General features: G+C 47.1%; 2 protein-coding genes across 2 annotated transcripts in view; both read right to left on the reverse strand.

Annotated features, from left to right (window-relative positions):
• Nucleotides 1–7892, reverse strand: part of lrp12 (low density lipoprotein receptor-related protein 12) — a 17958-nt gene extending 10066 nt beyond the window's left edge. The window contains exons 1-7 of the mRNA XM_038724435.1: nt 7121–7892; nt 6401–6457; nt 6190–6325; nt 3011–3213; nt 2570–2817; nt 1639–1788; nt 1317–1538 (exon numbers count right to left, since the gene is read on the reverse strand). Coding sequence (XP_038580363.1) covers nt 1317–1538; nt 1639–1788; nt 2570–2817; nt 3011–3213; nt 6190–6325; nt 6401–6457; nt 7121–7187 — 1083 coding nt within the window. The 5' untranslated portion in view covers nt 7188–7892. The remainder of the gene's footprint in view (nt 1–1316; nt 1539–1638; nt 1789–2569; nt 2818–3010; nt 3214–6189; nt 6326–6400; nt 6458–7120) is intronic.
• Nucleotides 7893–8801: 909 nt separating this feature from the next.
• On the reverse strand, nt 8802–16910 carry wdyhv1 (WDYHV motif containing 1). The gene is made up of 6 exons (XM_038724446.1): nt 16684–16910; nt 10367–10466; nt 10100–10150; nt 9860–10008; nt 9117–9241; nt 8802–9020 (listed from the first exon to the last, which is right to left on the reverse strand). The coding sequence occupies exons 1-6, from the start codon at nt 16743–16745 to the stop codon at nt 8902–8904; spliced, it is 606 nt and encodes a 201-aa protein (XP_038580374.1). The 5' UTR covers nt 16746–16910; the 3' UTR covers nt 8802–8901.
• Between the last annotated feature and the right edge of the window lie 1294 nt (nt 16911–18204).

Consider the following 18204-nt stretch of genomic DNA (forward strand, 5'->3'; position numbering starts at 1 on the left):
CCTTCAGAACACAGACACAAGTTCAACAGAACCCGTCCCCCTTCAGAACACAGACACAGAAACAAGTTTAACAGAACCCGTCCCCCTTCAGAACACAGACACAAGTTCAACAGAACCCGTCCCCCTTCAGAACACAGACACAGAAACAAGTTTAACAGAACCCGTCCCCCTTAAGAACACAGAAACAATTTTAACAGAACCCGTCCCCCTTCAGAACACAGACACAAGTTCAACAGAACCCGTCCCCCTTCAGAACACAGACACAGAAACAAGTTTAACAGAACCCGTCCCCCTTCAGAACACAGACACAAGTTCAACAGAACCCGTCCCCCTTCAGAACACAGACACAGAAACAAGTTTAACAGAACCCATCCCCCTTCAGAACACAGAAACAAGTTTAACAGAACCCGTCCCCCTTCAGAACACAGACACAAGTTCAACAGAACCCGTCCCCCTTCAGAACACAGACACAGAAACAAGTTTAACAGAACCCGTCCCCCTTCAGAACACAGACACAAGTTCAACAGAACCCGTCCCCCTTCAGAACACAGACACAGAAACAAGTTTAACAGAACCCGTCCCCCTTAAGAACACAGAAACAATTTTAACAGAACCCGTCCCCCTTCAGAACACAGACACAAGTTCAACAGAACCCGTCCCCCTTCAGAACACAGAAACAAGTTTAACAGAACCCGTCCCCCTTCAGAACACAGACACAAGTTCAACAGAACCCGTCCCCCTTCAGAACACAGAAACAAGTTTAACAGAACCCGTCCCCCTTCAGAACACAGACACAGAAACAAGTTTAACAGAACCCGTCCCCCTTCAGAACACAGACACAAGTTCAACAGAACCCGTCCCCCTTCAGAACACAGACACAGAAACAAGTTTAACAGAACCCATCCCCCTTCAGAACACAGAAACAAGTTTAACAGAACCCGTCCCCCTTCAGAACACAGACACAAGTTCAACAGAACCCGTCCCCCTTCAGAACACAGACACAGAAACAAGTTTAACAGAACCCGTCCCCCTTCAGAACACAGACACAAGTTCAACAGAACCCGTCCCCCTTCAGAACACAGACACAGAAACAAGTTTAACAGAACCCGTCCCCCTTAAGAACACAGAAACAATTTTAACAGAACCCGTCCCCCTTCAGAACACAGACACAAGTTCAACAGAACCCGTCCCCCTTCAGAACACAGACACAAGTTCAACAGAACCCGTCCCCCTTCAGAACACAGACACAAGTTCAACAGAACCCGTCCCCCTTCAGAACACAGAGAGTCAGGTTTAACAGGTTCTATTACACACACCTGGTAAGTGACGTTAAAACCTCTGGCGGCGTTGATCTTGTCAGCGTAGAAGTGAACTCGGAGCTGACCAGACGATGACACCACAGCGACCGGCGCTCTGGAGTCGAAGGCGGTCAACACCCTGAGGAGACGGCGAGGGTTCTCCTCCAGGCCGTCGTATACCTTCACGTAGTCGCCGTAACCCGTACCATCGAGTTTGAAGTCTGTAAACCTCAGGATGACCTGCAGGAAAAGGAAGAAGGACGTTAGGTTCCTTCATGGGGACTTGAAGGACCTGGTCTCTGCCAGGTTCAGGTGTTCAGGCGAGGAGGTCAGACAGTACCTTCCTGTGGTCTCCGGTGTCGATCAGCCAGGTGCAGTTACTTCCTGGGGGGTAAAAGTCTGGGTAGTTTGGAGAGCTGAAGGAACCGTAGAAGTTCCTCAACCATTCTCCACAAGTGGGAACATCACAGTCGATCTCGTCCCCGAGGTCCTGTTCAACAAAAAGAACATCAGACAAGCTGAAACTGTTCCCAGCGGGTTCAGCCTGGTCCACTTCAGCAGAGAGGAGAACCGCTGACCCGGACTGCAGATACTGTCGGAACATGTACTGCTCGCAAGAGATAAGGTGTTTAAACCACTGGTTCTCAAACAGAGGGAGTGGCCCCTAGGGGCCACTGCAGGGGGGGCGTGACAAAAACTGAACCATGAACCACGAGTAGAAACAACAGTCTGCCTCCATGTTTGTTTCTGTCTGAAGTCAAGTCTGATCAGCGTAGTGGTACCAGGCCGTAGCAGGAGCTGCTCGTCTGTCCGGACAGTCCAATTTCCCAGGCTGGGTACCGGTCCCAGGTCCGGTACAGTAACTGTACTTTTCTTTTGTTAAAATAGATTTTAAAAACGCTGAGGCAGACTGGCACGGGCCTGGGAACACCTTGGGATCCTACAGGAAGGACATGTGGACCGCCGTGACCCAGACCTGGGTACGTCAGGTAACAAATCTTTGGGCAGATGAAGCCAATACCTGAACTGAATGACGCTGTGTGTCTGCAGCTGCTTCACTGGAGACTCGCTGTTCTGGTTCAGTATCATCGGGAATACACGGTCCACAACCAACATGCGTACTCGTGTATTTTCTAAACTGTTTTTACATTCGATCGGTAGTAAACCGGATCACGAGCTGCCAGAATAAGTCTGACTGAGTCCCCGAGGATTAGTGCCACTGTGACCGGGTGCTGTCTGGTTCTGGACCGGGTTGTGAACGGGTTTGTTACCTGGCAGTCGATGCTGCCGTCGCAGCGCAGGCTGTGCGGCAGGCAGGTGTAGATCCGGGTGTAGCGGGACAGGCAGGGGAACTGGTTCAGGCTGCAGGGCTGGAAGGAGAACGGCGAGTCCACACACAGCTCCTCGTCCGAGTTGTCCCCGCACTCGTCCATGGAGTTACAGCGCCACCAGTCCGGGACGCACTTCCCATTAGAGCAGTGGAACTGGTCCACGTCGCAGCTGGGCGCCTCTGGCTTACCTACAGGGGATTATTAGGTATGGATTAATCACTGCCAGCCATCGGCCCTGAACCTGATCTGGGTCTTTGTTTAGGCCACTGACCCAGAACTAAGTCACTTCGGTTGGCTCTGTAAACCACTCATGTAACAGCCATAGCAGGAGGCCGGATCCATGTTCTAACTCCACACACCATCACAGTCCTAAATCCTCACCAGCGATGTAGGACAGTCTGAAGCCTTTCCCCGTCAGACTGTCATCCGAGCGGAAGTGGATCCAGACGTGGTCCTGGGAGGAGATGTATGGCGGCGGCAGGGAGGAACCACAGACCCGCAGCCCGTCCAGGTTCCTGTAGCTGCTGATGGACATCCAGTCCGAGGAGCAACGGTGGGAACCTTGGAGGTCAAAGTCCTGGAAGCTACGGGCGGACAGAATGAGGACCCCGTTACCTGTCTGCTGCCTGGTTCTGAACCCTGTTACCTGGTTCCTGAACAGAGTTACCTGGTTCTGAACCCTGTTACCTGGTTCTGAACCCTGTTACCTGGTTCTAAACCCTGTTACCTGGTTCTAAACCCTGTTACCTGGTACTGAACCCTGTTACCTGGTACTGAACCCTGCTACCTGGTACTGAACCCTGTTACCTGGTACTGAACCCTGTTACCTGGTTCTAAACCCTGTTACCTGGTTCCTGAACACAGTTACCTGGTTCTAAACCCTGCTACCTGGTTCTGAACCCTGCTACCTGGTACTGAACCCTGCTACCTGGTACTGAACCCTGTTACCTGGTTCTAAACCCTGTTACCTGGTTCCTGAACACAGTTACCTGGTTCTAAACCCTGTTACCTGGTTCTGAACCCTGCTACCTGGTACTGAACCCTGCTACCTGGTACTGAACCATGTTACCCTGTTACCTGGTTCTAAACCCTGTACCTGGTACTGAACCCTGTTACCTGGTTCTGAAGCCTGTTACCTGGTTCTGAACTGCTTTAGTCCACATGGCTTTTACTGAAACTGTGTCCGCCATCTTGGCCCACTCTCTGTCTGTAATCTCTCAGAATTTGGATTTCTCCCCTCTAACACATCTGACTTGAGTCCAATGATAGTTGTTGTTTCTGCTCCATTTTCAGTGAATGTAAAAGCTCGCGAGATGAGAAAAGTGGGATCGGTTGCTAGGTAACAGACATAAAAGTTGATAAGCGACGTTGGATCGAGTATTTAAGATCTCCTGACCTGAGATAAGACAGGGCTAATACCAAAGTGGGGAAAATCCTGTCTAAGGCTGCGTTCAGACTGCAGGCCAAAGTGACCCAAGCCCGATTTTTTTGCCCATATGTGACTCAGATCTGATCTCTTTATGACAGCGTGAACAGGCCAAGTCACATGTCTGATTCTGGACACTCAGGTCGCATTTGATGCGACTTTGACGTCACTGTAGAGCAGCAGTTCTGCTGTAGATGGAGCCGCGCTGAACAAAAGCCTTTATTAAACATGCTCTTCCTCCTCTACCTCGCTGTCATTTGCTCACAGATTCCCTCTCTTACAGCAGAAATCCAGCAGACCGCCGGCTCTCTGCTGAGCTACGTGCATGCTGCCTGTCCGAGCGGACACAGTGGGGAGACGGAGGAAGGCAGCTGTGGGGCAGTTGTGTTGTACAGCACCAGAAGCCGTAAAGAAAAGAACAGAAAGTTGTGAACACTTGAAAGAAATGTGACCCGTGAGAGGACAGTGAAAAACGGGAGTCTCCTGTGAGTTAACCTCTGTGGCTCTTTGTTTACTTCTGCAGCCTGCATAGCTGCTGCTGCGTGTGACGTCGTGTTCTTCTTCTGCGCGTGGGGGTCACTTTCAGGCCGCAGACAGTTCACAACTGTCAAACAAAAAAAATCGGATCTGGGAAAGAAATCATAATTGAGCATTAAGGCCTGCAGTCTGAGCGCAGCCTCTTTGTTTTAACTTCAGACTGCAGAGCGGAACTTTCTGTGAGACGGACCCTGGTTCTTCAGCGAACTCTGATACTGAACACTCTGAAATGGTACCAGTCCTATTCATGTCTCGCACTGATTCTTGAGAATTTGGATAAAACAGGTTTTAATTTTCGAAAGAAATAAAATATAATATTAATAAGAAATATAAATGTATGTGTTTATTGTACAAGATCTCACCAATCTAGCAATATTTTGGTGCAACCTCCTGATTTTGTAATTTTTTCATAAAATATGTGTTTTGCTTGTCTTGTCTTTTCTTTACTTTGTCAACACCGTCGGACACAATAAAAATCTTATTTAGTCAGTCTTATAATGACTTAGAGCTTTAAAATCATTGCGTCTACACCATAGGTACATATATATGTTATTAAATGTTGTTCATTTTTTGTACTATTTCACATGTGCTCTTTTAAAAACTTATACATTATGCAACATTCATCATTAGCATTAAGTATACAGAATCACAATTTGGGGCATAAAAACTACATTTTTAATTTCAAAGTTACCATGAATTTCATAAATCAACTGCATTGTAGGAACAGATTCTAACCATATACATTTAAAACAAAGAAAGACCCATCTGGTCCTTTTCTTTTGAGAAGAATTGTATGTCAGCCCAAACTGTTTTGTCTGGTGTATTAGGAGAGATTTCTTAAGAAGAATTTCTATTGTTATACATTGGGGATACATAAAGTAAGAAAAAACTGTAGAAGTGCAGTATTTGTTGAAGAAACAAAAGGGAAATTATGTATATTATAAATAGATGTATGTTTTCCCTCTGGCCTCTACAGAAAATGCATGCGTTTCTAATTTAAAATAATCCTTTCTGTACAAAAGAGACGCTGTTGACACATTTTGGTTGTGACATTAGCAACATCACTAAATATGTCAACAAAACATATTTAAAATATAGCAAATTACAGGAGCTTGTTCGACCGTTGCATTTAGGAAATGTGGAGGGTCCTCGGGAATATAGCTGACCGTGTAGCTGCCTGATTTTATTGCTCTTTCATCAATATGTGACGGTGGTGACAGATTTTGAGCAATGAAAAACTAATGCTGTTGAAAATTCACTGCTTCTAAGTTTAAAGAGTCTGTTCACTCTACTCTTTCATCGGGCCGATATAATATACATGTAAAATGATTTTTTCCTCCTTTTTATCAAATTGAAATCTCTTGTCTGAGGACGGTGGATTTTGTGGGTTCTGGGCTGTCACACAATTTAAAACAAGTAGATGAAAATAAACTAAATTTGTGCAGTTAGTGGGACATGTTTTTGCCAAAAAGAATCGGTGCTCTATAAGGACCAGGTGTTGATAAGGAGGATCTGCATACTGGATCAGACTGATGTGGAACGTGGTCTGAGGACTCTGGATCAGACCGATGTGGTGTAACCATGTAACCGGCGTTACCTGATGGTGATGGCGTCCCCGGGCCGAGCCCTGATGTTCCAGCTGCAGTTCAGTCTGGCCGGGTACTGGAAGGGCCATCCGGGGCTGGTGATCACGCCGCTGGACGCCCGCAGGAGCTCCGCCACCTCGCCACAGGCTAGGGGGGGCAGAGAGTTAGATTCACCCTGAGACGTTTGAGTCTGACGTGACATCATCGTGGTTGTGAACTCACCGTTAGAAATCCCCGACACGTAGACGTTGTCGTTGCTCTGAGACGCAGCGATGCATCCTGGGAAACACACAGACACCGTTAACAGGAAGCGGCTAGCATTAGCATGAGGCTGCTAAGCAGCTAGCATTAGCATCGCTGTTCCAGCCTCAGTCACCAACATCTTCCTACGTTTGTTCTTTAGCTGCAGCTGTTCTCAGAACGCCTCAGTGAAAGCGGCTTCTTCCTGTTCTGCAGCGACGGCCCGTTAATCCCCATCAGAGAGGGCAGAAACGCAGGAACAGACTTCGCCTTGTTTGCTGACGGACCTGATGTCGTTATTTCAGTTTGATCGTTTGTTGAAACTAAGTCACAGCTAAATGTTTATCACTTTTATGTTTAGTAATTGCGGGTTGTGATTATTTGAGCTGAGTGTGCGCAGAACAAATCTAAAATAAGGAAACACTGCTGAATGGCAGAATCAGGACGACGTCATCGACACCTTCGTGGTTTAATCAGAGTAATCTGAACATCTGCACGCTAACAGCACATCGAACATCTGGCTCCTGATGAAACATCTGCTGCAAAACAGAAAATAACACTGATGGCCACCTTTGTTTGGAGGAAGCACGTTTCTGTCCAGATGTTGGACAGGAAATGATGTGAGACCACCTGCTGGGGTTGTGTGGGTGTGAAGGACTAACAGGATCAGGTCCTACAGCTGATCCTGAGTCCTGAACTCACCTGACAGGATAAGCAGGTAGAGGAAAGGTTTGCAGCGGCTCTGCCTGCAGCCTGGTCTGAGGGCCATACTGACCCAGCTAGGTCCTGATGATGATGAAGACGAGTCCAAGGTCACTAAACAGCTGGAGGAGCCGCCAGCTGCATGTCGGGAAACAGCTGGCAGGTCCCACAAAGAAGCTCTGCTGCCGAGTTACCTGTTAGCTTAGCATCAGCTACAGTCCAACGGTAAAACATTAAAAACAAAACAGGCTGGTGTGTCTGTGCGGGATCTACCTGCTAACGGAGCTAACAGAGCTAACCTCACACCGTAAACCCGCTCCGGACCGAAACAAAGGCATCAGACCCCCGTTAGCTCCAGCTAACAGCTAACGTTAGCTTAAACTAGCTGTTAGCTTAAAGAACCGAATCATTAAACAGACATTTAGCCACATTAGCAGCCTGTCTGAAACATAACACAAGCGAACAGCTCAGCTAACACGACAACACAAAGACAAGCTAGCTATCTCTATATTAAACAGAAGCTAACAGCTAACGTTAATAACACTGGCCGGTTAGCTGGAACATGCTAACGGAGCTAAGTGGCTAGCAAGCCCGTCCTCTACAACGAGGACATAAATCCCGGAGCGTTACCGCTAACCCGGGTTAATTACAGGTAACCCGAGATAACTACCATCGCCAGGTGAAAGGTCAGCAGCGCGAGCGTCGCTCAGTCTGAAGGCATCTTCAGGTAGTGTTAGCTGCTAGCGGCTAGCTGTTACCGAGCTGAACAACAACAGTCCGCAGCTGAGTGTGGAGGAGGTAAGCCCCGCCCCCCGTATGTGAGGGAGGTAAGCCCCGCCCCCTTATGTGACGTAAATAATCCATCTCACAACACTGAGCTTTGTTTACAATTTACATTTACTCATTCAGCAGGAACATCAGTCCAGGTACAGGGAGAGATCCACAAGCACGAGTCCAGATCAGTACAGGGAGAGATCAGGTTTATAATGACTCATCTACACCAGACTTGGGGACCTTATCTGGCACGACTTCCTGAGGAGCTGTATGAAATTTGCTGTCAATCGGCCTCTAGGTGGCGCTATTAATCATATATGAAATAACACTCCCATAGACATACATTCATTTTATATCTCAGTAATCGCAAGTCGCTTTAATTTCAAACTCTGATTGTTTATTCGCCACAGGCCCCCGGAGCCGCGGCAGGGCGCCCGGGTCGAGTCGCGCGGCAGGCACCGGGGGGCTTGGAACTTGGACTTTGAACCACAAACTAAGCTGACCTGTAGAAGGTGGAGCAGAGAGGTGCGGCTCCTGGAGCAGCTTGGATGAAGTCCTCGGGGGCCTCAGTGAAGCTTTAGTGGAATAAATTACCTCCCAAATGTTTTACACAGGTTTGACTCCTGTTTTTAAAGCACCACAGATCTCTGTTCTCATAACGACGTTACCCTCAGCCATCTGAACACCTGATCTGTGTGCGGACTCGCCGCCATCGTGCTGAGCGCCGTCCTCAGCAGGAAGTCCTCCACAGTGATTCACCTTCCTAAGATCAGAAAACCAGGCGGCTAAAAGATTTTTAACATCAGTAATTATCTTTGTTCGTGGTCACATGTGACCAGATCTGTTTTCCCGTCTGGGCGCGTGCAGAACAGTGACATCAGCACTGTGACATCACTACACACAGATGTTCATTTCAAAAATATTTAATTCAGATGAAATACAAATCACTCAGTTTGACAGCACGTTCGTGGTTACACCACCATCCTGCTGCAGGGGAGCTGAAATGGTTACGACGATGATGATGCGTTTCCTGTGTACGTTAGCAGGAAGTGGTCGAGGCTGAAGACCCGCCCCCAGCCGACGGCAGCGTCCATACTGATGAAGTCATCCAGGTTCATCCGACTCTCTGAGGAGGAAACACATCACAGTGGTGTCATCGTGAGGTCACGTGGTTAATACCGTCAGACATATTGACATCGTGTGAGTCGAGGTGTCATGTGACCTGCGGTGTGTATGGGGGGGTAAGGTGGGGGGGGCATCCTCCACGATCCATCAGGGTTCTTCATGTGAGATCGATCGGATGCAAACTTCAACAGGAAGCTGTCAGCAGGGACGACACGCAACTTCCTGTAAGACCAGAGACGCAGGTACACTTTACTGTGATGTCACTTCCTCTATAAACACTCGGTTTTAAGGTCTTACTTCCCCTGAGGTGTTCAGGTGTGTTCAGGTGTGTGTTCCCTGAGGTGTTCAGGTGTGTGTTCCCTGAGGTGTTCAGGTGTGTGTTCCCTGAGGTGTTCAGGTGTGTGTTCCCTGAGGTGTTCAGGTGTGTGTTCCCTGAGGTGTTCAGGTGTGTGTTCCCTGAGGTGTTCAGGTGTGTGTTCCCTGAGGTGTTCAGGTGTGTGTTCCCTGAGGTGTTCAGGTGTGTGTTCCCTGAGGTGTTCAGGTGTGTGTTCCCTGAGGTGTTCAGGTGTGTGTTCCCTGAGGTGTTCAGGTGTGTGTTCCCTGAGGTGTTCAGGTGTGTGTTCCCTGAGGTGTTCAGGTGTGTGTTCCCTGAGGTGTTCAGGTGTGTGTTCCCTGAGGTGTTCAGGTGTGTGTTCCCTGAGGTGTTCAGGTGTGTGTTCCCTGAGGTGTTCAGGTGTGTGTTCCCTGAGGTGTTCAGGTGTGTTCCCTGAGGTGTTCAGGTGTGTTCCCTGAGGTGTTCAGGTGTGTTCAGGTGTGTTCAGGTGTGTTCAGGTGTGTTACCTGTGGTACGCAGGTTTTATGTTGCTGTCTGAGCGGAGGGACTGGGCGGCGTACAGCTGCAGGCTGCAGGGAAACGGCAGCTCGGAGTCCAGATCATAAACCAGAGGGTCCACCCGAGGACCGGCCTGCAGCAGAACCACATGGTAGTCCTGAAACACACAATGACATCATTAATGACATCATTATTATGATGAGTGGTCTGTGACATCACAGTTATTATCCAGCAGGAACGTTACAGACCCAGATCACTGGCTGGTCTCCACGTCCGGACTTCTGCTTCCACAGAGGAACCTGATGGAGAACAAAAAGAGAACGTCTCTGAACATCAGAACCAGACAGATGTTTTACAGAACCTGAGAGATGTTTTACATATTCTGACTTATTTTTTACAGAACCTGACAGATGTTTTATAGAACCTGACAGATGGTTTACAGAACCTGACAGATGTTTTGGACACGTCTATAGAACATGTCACATATGTTCTACCACACTCCTGTGTTTTCTCACCATTCTGTTCTCATTAGAGATGAAAACCACAAACAGTTCTTCCAGCGGTGCAGTTCTCTCAGCCCGGACCAACGCGCAGAGTTTCCAAACATTTTCTTCACTGATGAATAAGAGCAGATGGCAGAACCACAAACAGTCAGACATCACAGGTGTTCCTCTAGAACAACATCATCATTATAACTGACATGAGGAATGATTTATGGTACTCTTATTAGTACAGTGGGGGAAATAAGTATTTGACCCCTTGCTGATTTTGCAGGTTTGCCCACTTACAAAGAATGCAACGATCTACAATTTTAATCATATGTACATTCTAACAGTGAAAGACAGAATCCCAAAGAAAATTCCAGAAAATCACATCATATGAATTTATAAAAATTGATAACCATCTGATGAGGAAAAACAAGTATTTGACCCCCTGGACAAACAGCATGTTAATATTTTGTAGAAAAGCCATTATTGGCCAGCACAGATGTCAAACGGTTTTTATAGTTGGTGACAAGGTTTGTGCACATTTCGGCAGGGATGTTGGCCCACTCCTCCCTGCAGACAGCCTCCAAATCATTCAGGTTCCGAGGTTGTCGCCTGGCAACTCGAATTTTAAGCTCCCTCCAAAGATTTTCAATTGGATTCAAGTCTGGAGACTGGCTAGGCCACTCCAGAACCTTGATGTGCTTCTTCTTCAGCCACTCTTTTGTTGCTTTGGCGGTGTGCTTAGGGCCGTTGTCGTGCTGAAACACCCATCCTCGACCCATCTTCAGCTCTCTCACTGAGGGAAGGAGATGTTGGTCCAGAATTCCACGATACATGGCCCCGTCCATCCTCCCCTCAATACGATGGAGTTGTCCCGTCCCCTTGGCTGAAAAGCACCCCCAAAGCATGATGTTGCCACCACCATGCTTGACGGTGGGGATGGTGTTCTTTGGGTTGTACTCGGTGTTCTTTGCCCTCCAAACACGACAAGTTCAGGCCAAAAAGTTCTATTTTGGTCTCATCTGACCACATCACCTTCTTCCAGGCCTCTTCTGAGTCGTCCAGGTGGTGAATGGCGAACTTCATGCGGGCCTGTACATGTTTCTTCTTGAGCAGGGGGACCTTGCGTGCGCTGCAGGATTTCAATCCATGACGGCGTAGTGTGTTACCAACCGTTTCTTTTGTAACTGTGGTCCCAGCTGCCTTCAGTTGATTCATCAGTTCCCCCCTTGTGGTTTTGGGATGATTCCTCACCGTTCGCATGATCAGGGACACCCCACGAGGCGAGATCTTGTGTGGAGGCCCAGACCGAGGGAGGTTGGCGGTGGTGTGGTGCTTCTTCCATTTCCTGATAACTGCACCGACAGTTGATCTTTTCTCTCCGAGTTGCTTTCCGATTCTCTTGTAGCCCATCCCAGCCTTGTGCAGATCAACAATCTTGTCCCTGATGTCCGTAGAAAGCTCTTTGGTCTTGCCCATGGTGCTGATGTTGGATGCTGGTTGTTTGGGTGTTGACAGGTGTCTTTTATACAGGTAACGAGGTGAGGCAGGTGTATTTGATGTAGATAATTGGTTGGGATTGGGGCTGTGTCTTAAAGAAAGACTAACTGGCTTGTAGGAGCCAGAATACTTGCTGTTTGTCCAGGGGGTCAAATACTTGTTTTTCCTCATCAGATGGTTATCAATTTTTATAAATTCATATGATGTGATTTTCTGGAATTTTCTTTGGGATTCTGTCTTTCACTGTTAGAATGTACATATGATTAAAATTGTAGATTGTTGCATTCTTTGTAAGTGGGCAAACCTGCAAAATCAGCAAGGGGTCAAATACTTATTTCCCCCACTGTAGTAGTACTCGTAGTAGTATATTAGTATTTTATTTACTGTTTCTGTATTTCCTGGATCTGATCTTTTTTTTGTAGTTTTAAACATTTGACTCTTATTTATCAGCACTTTCATATGTTTTTTTTGTTCTTTTGATCAAAGTACTATTTATAACAGTAGAACATGTTCTTGGCGAGGTCTCGTGACAGATGTTAGGGATCCTCTTTGTTTATGTTACTTCAGAAAATAAAAAAGTGAGATGAAGTGGTTGGAGGTTGCTGACGTACTGCGGTAAGCGTGTCGACTCATTTCTGTTTCCGGTGCTTGTGTGTTGGTACCGTGTTGTGTTGCTCTCGCTGAATACCAGTTACGTTTGTTTGATTACAGCAGCCAACTGTTCGCTAAACACTTACTGTTTACAGTAATTTTGCCTAAGCACTCACAGTTCTTTCCATCTTTTAGTGACTGCTGTTCAATCTCATAGTTGTTCTAAAGTTTTGGTAGCTGACGCTACAGTACTTTAGCTTAGCCGTTAGCGACATTAGCTTAGCAGCTAGCGATGGCTTCTCCTTCTCCCTCTCTCTCTCCTACTTTCTCCTGCTCGGTGTGTCAGATGTTCAGTTACTCCTCTGCCTCCTTTAGCGTTAATGGTACGTGTAATAAGTGTAGTTTATTTATAGACATGGAGGCGAGGCTCAGTGAGTTAGAAGTCCGGCTCCGCACCTTGGTAGATCAGTCTTTAGCTACTGTAGCTAGCCAGTCCCCGGTAGTCGGTGCGGAACGGCCTGAGTTAGCCTCTGGTAGCCGTCCTCCGGCATCTCCTGTGCAGCCAGGAAGGGGAGGCTGGGTGTGCATAAAAACCTCATAAAAATTAAAACCACAAGAGCAATAGTGCAAACGAATAGGAGAGTTAAATGTGGACTCTTAAACATCAGATCTCTCTCTTCTAAAGGTGTACTAGTAAATGAACTAATATCAGATTATGATATTGATTTATTTGGTCTTACTGAAACCTGGCTGGGTGATGGAGAATATGTTAGCCTAAATGAATCCACCCCTCCCAGTCATATTAATACTCACATTCCTCGAGGCACAGGCCGAGGAGGTGGAGTTGCAGCTATCTTTGACTCTAGCCTACTAATCAGCTCTAAACCTAAACTAAACTATAACTCATTTGAAAGTCTTGTTCTTAGTCTTTCGCACCCAAGTTGGAAATCACTGCAACCAATTCTTTTTGTTATAGTGTACCGAGCACCTGGTCCATACTCTGAATTCTTATCTGAATTTGCTGAGTTTTTGTCAACTTTAGTCCTTAAAACGGACAAAGTTATTATTGTAGGAGATTTTAATATTCATGTGGACGTTGAGAATGACAGCTTCAGTACTGCGTTTATCTCTCTGTTAGATTCCATCGGCTTCTCTCAGTGTTCATGTACCTCAGAGTACATGTTGCAGTACCACAGAGTACATGTTGTGTTGCAGTACCACAGAGTACATGTTGCAGTACCACAGAGTACATGTTGTGTTGCAGTACCACAGAGTACATGTTGCAGTACCACAGAGTACATGTTGTGTTGCAGTACCTCAGAGTACATGTTGCAGTACCACAGAGTACATGTTGTGTTGCAGTACCACAGAGTACATGTTGCAGTACCACAGAGTACATGTTGTGTTGCAGTACCACAGAGTACATGTTGCAGTACCTCAGAGTACATGTTGTGTTGCAGTACCACAGAGTACATGTTGTGTTGCAGTACCAGAGAGTACATGTTGTGTTGCAGTACCACAGAGTACATGTTGTGTTGCAGTACCACAGAGTACATGTTGTGTTGCAGTACCTCAGAGTACATGTTGTGTTGCAGTACCACAGAGTACATGTTGCAGTACCTCAGAGTACATGTTGCAGTACCACAGAGTACATGTGGCAGTACCACAGAGTACATGTTGTGTTGCAGTACCTCAGAGTACATGTTGCAGTACCACAGAGTACATGTGGCAGTACCACAGAGTACATGTTGTGTTGCAGTACCTCAGAGTACATGTTGCAGTACCACAGAGTACATGTGGCAGTACCACAGAGTACATGTTGTGTTGCAGTACCTCAGAGTACATGTTGCAGTACCACAGAGTACATGTTGTGTTGCAGTACCACAGAGTACATGTTGCAGTACCACAGAGTACATGTTGTGTTGCAGTACCACAGAGTACATGTTGCAGTACCACAGAGTACATGTTGTGTTGCAGTACCACTGAGTACATGTTGCAGTACCACAGAGTACATGTTGCAGTACCACAGAGTACATGTTGCAGTACCACAGAGTACATGTTGTGTTGCAGTACCTCAGAGTACATGTTGCAGTACCACAGAGTACATGTTGTGTTGCAGTACCACAGAGTACATGTTGTGTTGCAGTACCTCAGAGTACATGTTGCAGTACCACAGAGTACATGTTGCAGTACCACAGAGTACATGTTGTGTTGCAGTACCACAGAGTACATGTTGCAGTACCACAGAGTACATGTTGTGTTGCAGTACCACAGAGTACATGTTGCAGTACCACTGAGTACATGTTGCAGTACCACAGAGTACATGTTGTGTTGCAGTACCACAGAGTACATGTTGCAGTACCACAGAGTACATGTGGCAGTACCACAGAGTACATGTTGCAGTACCACAGAGTACATGTTGTGTTGAAGTACCTCAGAGTACATGTTGCAGTACCACAGAGTACATGTTGTGTTGCAGTACCACAGAGTACATGTTGCAGTACCACAGAGTACATGTTGTGTTGCAGTACCACAGAGTACATGTTGTGTTGCAGTACCACAGAGTACATGTTGCAGTACCACAGAGTACATGTTGTGTTGCAGTACCACAGAGTACATGTTGTGTTGCAGTACCACAGAGTACATGTTGTGTTGCAGTACCACAGAGTACATGTTGTGTTGCAGTACCACAGAGTACATGTTGCAGTACCACAGAGTACATGTTGCAGTACCACAGAGTACATGTTGTGTTGCAGTGCTTTTATTGTGTGTATTTTATGATATTAATGTTTTTGTTGTGAAGCACTTTGTGGCCCTATACCTGTGAAAGGTGCTATAGAAATAAACTTTTACTTACTTACTTTTTACTTACTTAGTACCACAGAGTACATGTTGCAGTACCACAGAGTACATGTTGTGTTGCAGTACCACAGAGTACATGTTGCAGTACCACAGAGTACATGTTGCAGTACCTCAGAGTACATGTTGTGTTGCAGTACCTCAGAGTACATGTTGCAGTACCACAGAGTACATGTTGTGTTGCAGTACCACAGAGTACATGTTGTGTTGCAGTACCACAGAGTACATGTTGTGTTGCAGTACCTCAGAGTACATGTTGCAGTACCACAGAGTACATGTTGTGTTGCAGTACCACAGAGTACATGTTGCAGTACCACAGAGTACATGTTGCAGTACCACAGAGTACATGTTGCAGTACCTCAGAGTACATGTTGTGTTGCAGTACCACAGAGTACATGTTGTGTTGCAGTACCACAGAGTACATGTTGCAGTACCTCAGAGTACATGTTGTGTTGCAGTACCTCAGAGTACATGTTGCAGTACCACAGAGTACATGTTGTGTTGCAGTACCTCAGAGTACATGTTGCAGTACCACAGAGTACATGTTGTGTTGCAGTACCACAGAGTACATGTTGCAGTACCACAGAGTACATGTTGTGTTGCAGTACCTCAGAGTACATGTTGTGTTGCAGTACCACAGAGTACATGTTGCAGTACCACAGAGTACATGTTGTGTTGCAGTACCACAGAGTACATGTTGCAGTACCACAGAGTACATGTTGTGTTGCAGTACCTCAGAGTACATGTTGTGTTGCAGTACCACAGAGTACATGTTGTGTTGCAGTACCACAGAGTACATGTTGCAGTACCACAGAGTACATGTTGTGTTGCAGTACCTCAGAGTACATGTTGTGTTGCAGTACCTCAGAGTACATGTTGTGTTGCAGTACCACAGAGTACATGTTGCAGTACCATAGAGTACATGTTGTGTTGCAGTACCTCAGAGTACATGTTGTGTTGCAGTACCACAGAGTACATGTTGCAGTACCACAGAGTACATGTTGTGTTGCAGTACCTCAGAGTACATGTTGTGTTGCAGTACCACAGAGTACATGTTGCAGTACCTCAGAGTACATGTTGTGTTGCAGTACCTCAGAGTACATGTTGTGTTGCAGTACCTCAGAGTACATGTTGCAGTACCTCAGAGTACATGTTGTGTTGCAGTACCTCAGAGTACATGTTGTGTTGCAGTACCTCAGAGTACATGTTGTGTTGCAGTACCTCAGAGTACATGTTGCAGTACCACAGAGTACATGTTGCAGTACCACAGAGTACATGTTGTGTTGCAGTACCTCAGAGTACATGTTGCAGTACCTCAGAGTACATGTTGTGTTGCAGTACCTCAGAGTACATGTTGTGTTGCAGTACCTCAGAGTACATGTTGCAGTACTCACCAGTAGCAGCTGGTATACACGCAGTCCTCGCGGCTCGGTGTGATTCTGACTTCACTCGTCATGTTGAAACGTCACACTGACGACGCTCCACCGGAAACAATATCCGCCATAGCGCCAGCACACCTTTCAAATTAAAAGGCTACTTTGCCCGGCAGCGCCTCCTGCGCTTCAGCTGATCACGTGGTTCGGTCGGTTCGGTCCCTGACGTGAAGCTGCTTAAGTCAGACGAACCAAAACCGGAAGTGTGCCACTCAAAATGGCGTCACTGTTAGAATCGACCTTTTACTTTGAAGGCGGTGACACCAGGATGTAACGTGGATATAAAACACAGACTGTCCGGAGATCCCGCTGACGTCAGCCTGACTCGGTTACCATGGTGACTGAGCGCGTGCAGGGGAACGTGGTCTGATGAAGTGTCCGGTTTCAAGATGAATCCGGATCAGTCTGTGAAAGAAAAGGTGACCTACCCGGACCGTAGATCTGTAAAGGTGCAGCTTCAGATTAGTGAAAGGCTGAACTGAAAGTGAGCTGATGGTTAATTTATCTGCAGCAGAGGGGCCTGGGGGGCCGGGGGGCCTGGGGGCCTGGGGCTGGGCTCCTGTCCCTCAGCGGCCTGACGTTACTCAGGCCTTAGATAAAACAGGAACATAAAAGGCCCATCGTCTCAGGACAGAAGATATTAGAGGTAGTTTCAAACAGCCTGTGGCGGTTTTGGGGTGGGGGGCCAACAGGGGCCCCTGTAACACAGACCTTGGACCCCCCTATGGCCCCCCCACTGAACAAAAAGTCTACAGCATCCCCCTAGAATTGAAGTCCAGAACAGTTCTGGACTTTAGCTTATTGGATAATAACTAAAATGAACTGGAGAATCTGCTGGTTTCTGTTACAAAACTTTATTCTCATCGTTAGATTAACGAACGTCCACGAGCCGGAGACAAGACTCCAAGATCCTTCATGTGGAACAAGACAGAAATCCCTGTTCCATCATACACAGGAACCAGAACCAGTAAAGGGGGACAGAGGAGGACCTGAACACCGGATACACACACGCACACACACACACACAGGAACCAGAACCAGTAAAGGGGGCAGAGGAGGACCTGAACACCGGATACACACACACACACACACACACACACACACACACAGGAACCAGAACCAGTAAAGGGGACAGAGGAGGACCTGAACACCGGATACACACACGCACACACACACACAGGAACCAGAACCAGTAAAGGGGGCAGAGGAGGACCTGAACACCGGATACACACACACACAGGAACCAGAACCAGTAAAGGGGACAGAGGAGGACCTGAACACCGGATACACACACGCACACACACACACACACACACACACACACACACAGGAACCAGAACCAGTAAAGGGGGACAGAGGAGGACCTGAACACCTGATACACACACACACACACGAACCAGAACCAGTAAAGGGGGACAGAGGAGGACCTGAACACCGGATACACACACGAACCAGAACCAGTAAAGGGGGACAGAGGAGGAC

This window comes from Micropterus salmoides, unplaced genomic scaffold (assembly GCF_014851395.1).
Source record: "Micropterus salmoides isolate LMB-PRFRI ecotype aquatic unplaced genomic scaffold, ASM1485139v1 Ms_hic_scaffold_17, whole genome shotgun sequence".
Taxonomy (NCBI): domain Eukaryota; kingdom Metazoa; phylum Chordata; class Actinopteri; order Centrarchiformes; family Centrarchidae; genus Micropterus; species Micropterus salmoides.

Bases quoted from the DNA above. Each gene is read 5' to 3' on its own strand.
- wdyhv1 (XM_038724446.1), bottom strand. From the start codon at position 16,745: ATGACGAGTGAAGTCAGAATCACACCGAGCCGCGAGGACTGCGTGTAT. The intron at 10,009-10,099 runs GTCTGTAACGTT...TGTGTGTTTCAG, and splicing joins GAGACCAGCCAGTGATCTGG to GACTACCATGTGGTTCTGCT. The intron at 9,021-9,116 runs GTCACATGACAC...TTTCCTCCTCAG, and splicing joins CCCCCCCATACACACCGCAG to AGAGTCGGATGAACCTGGAT.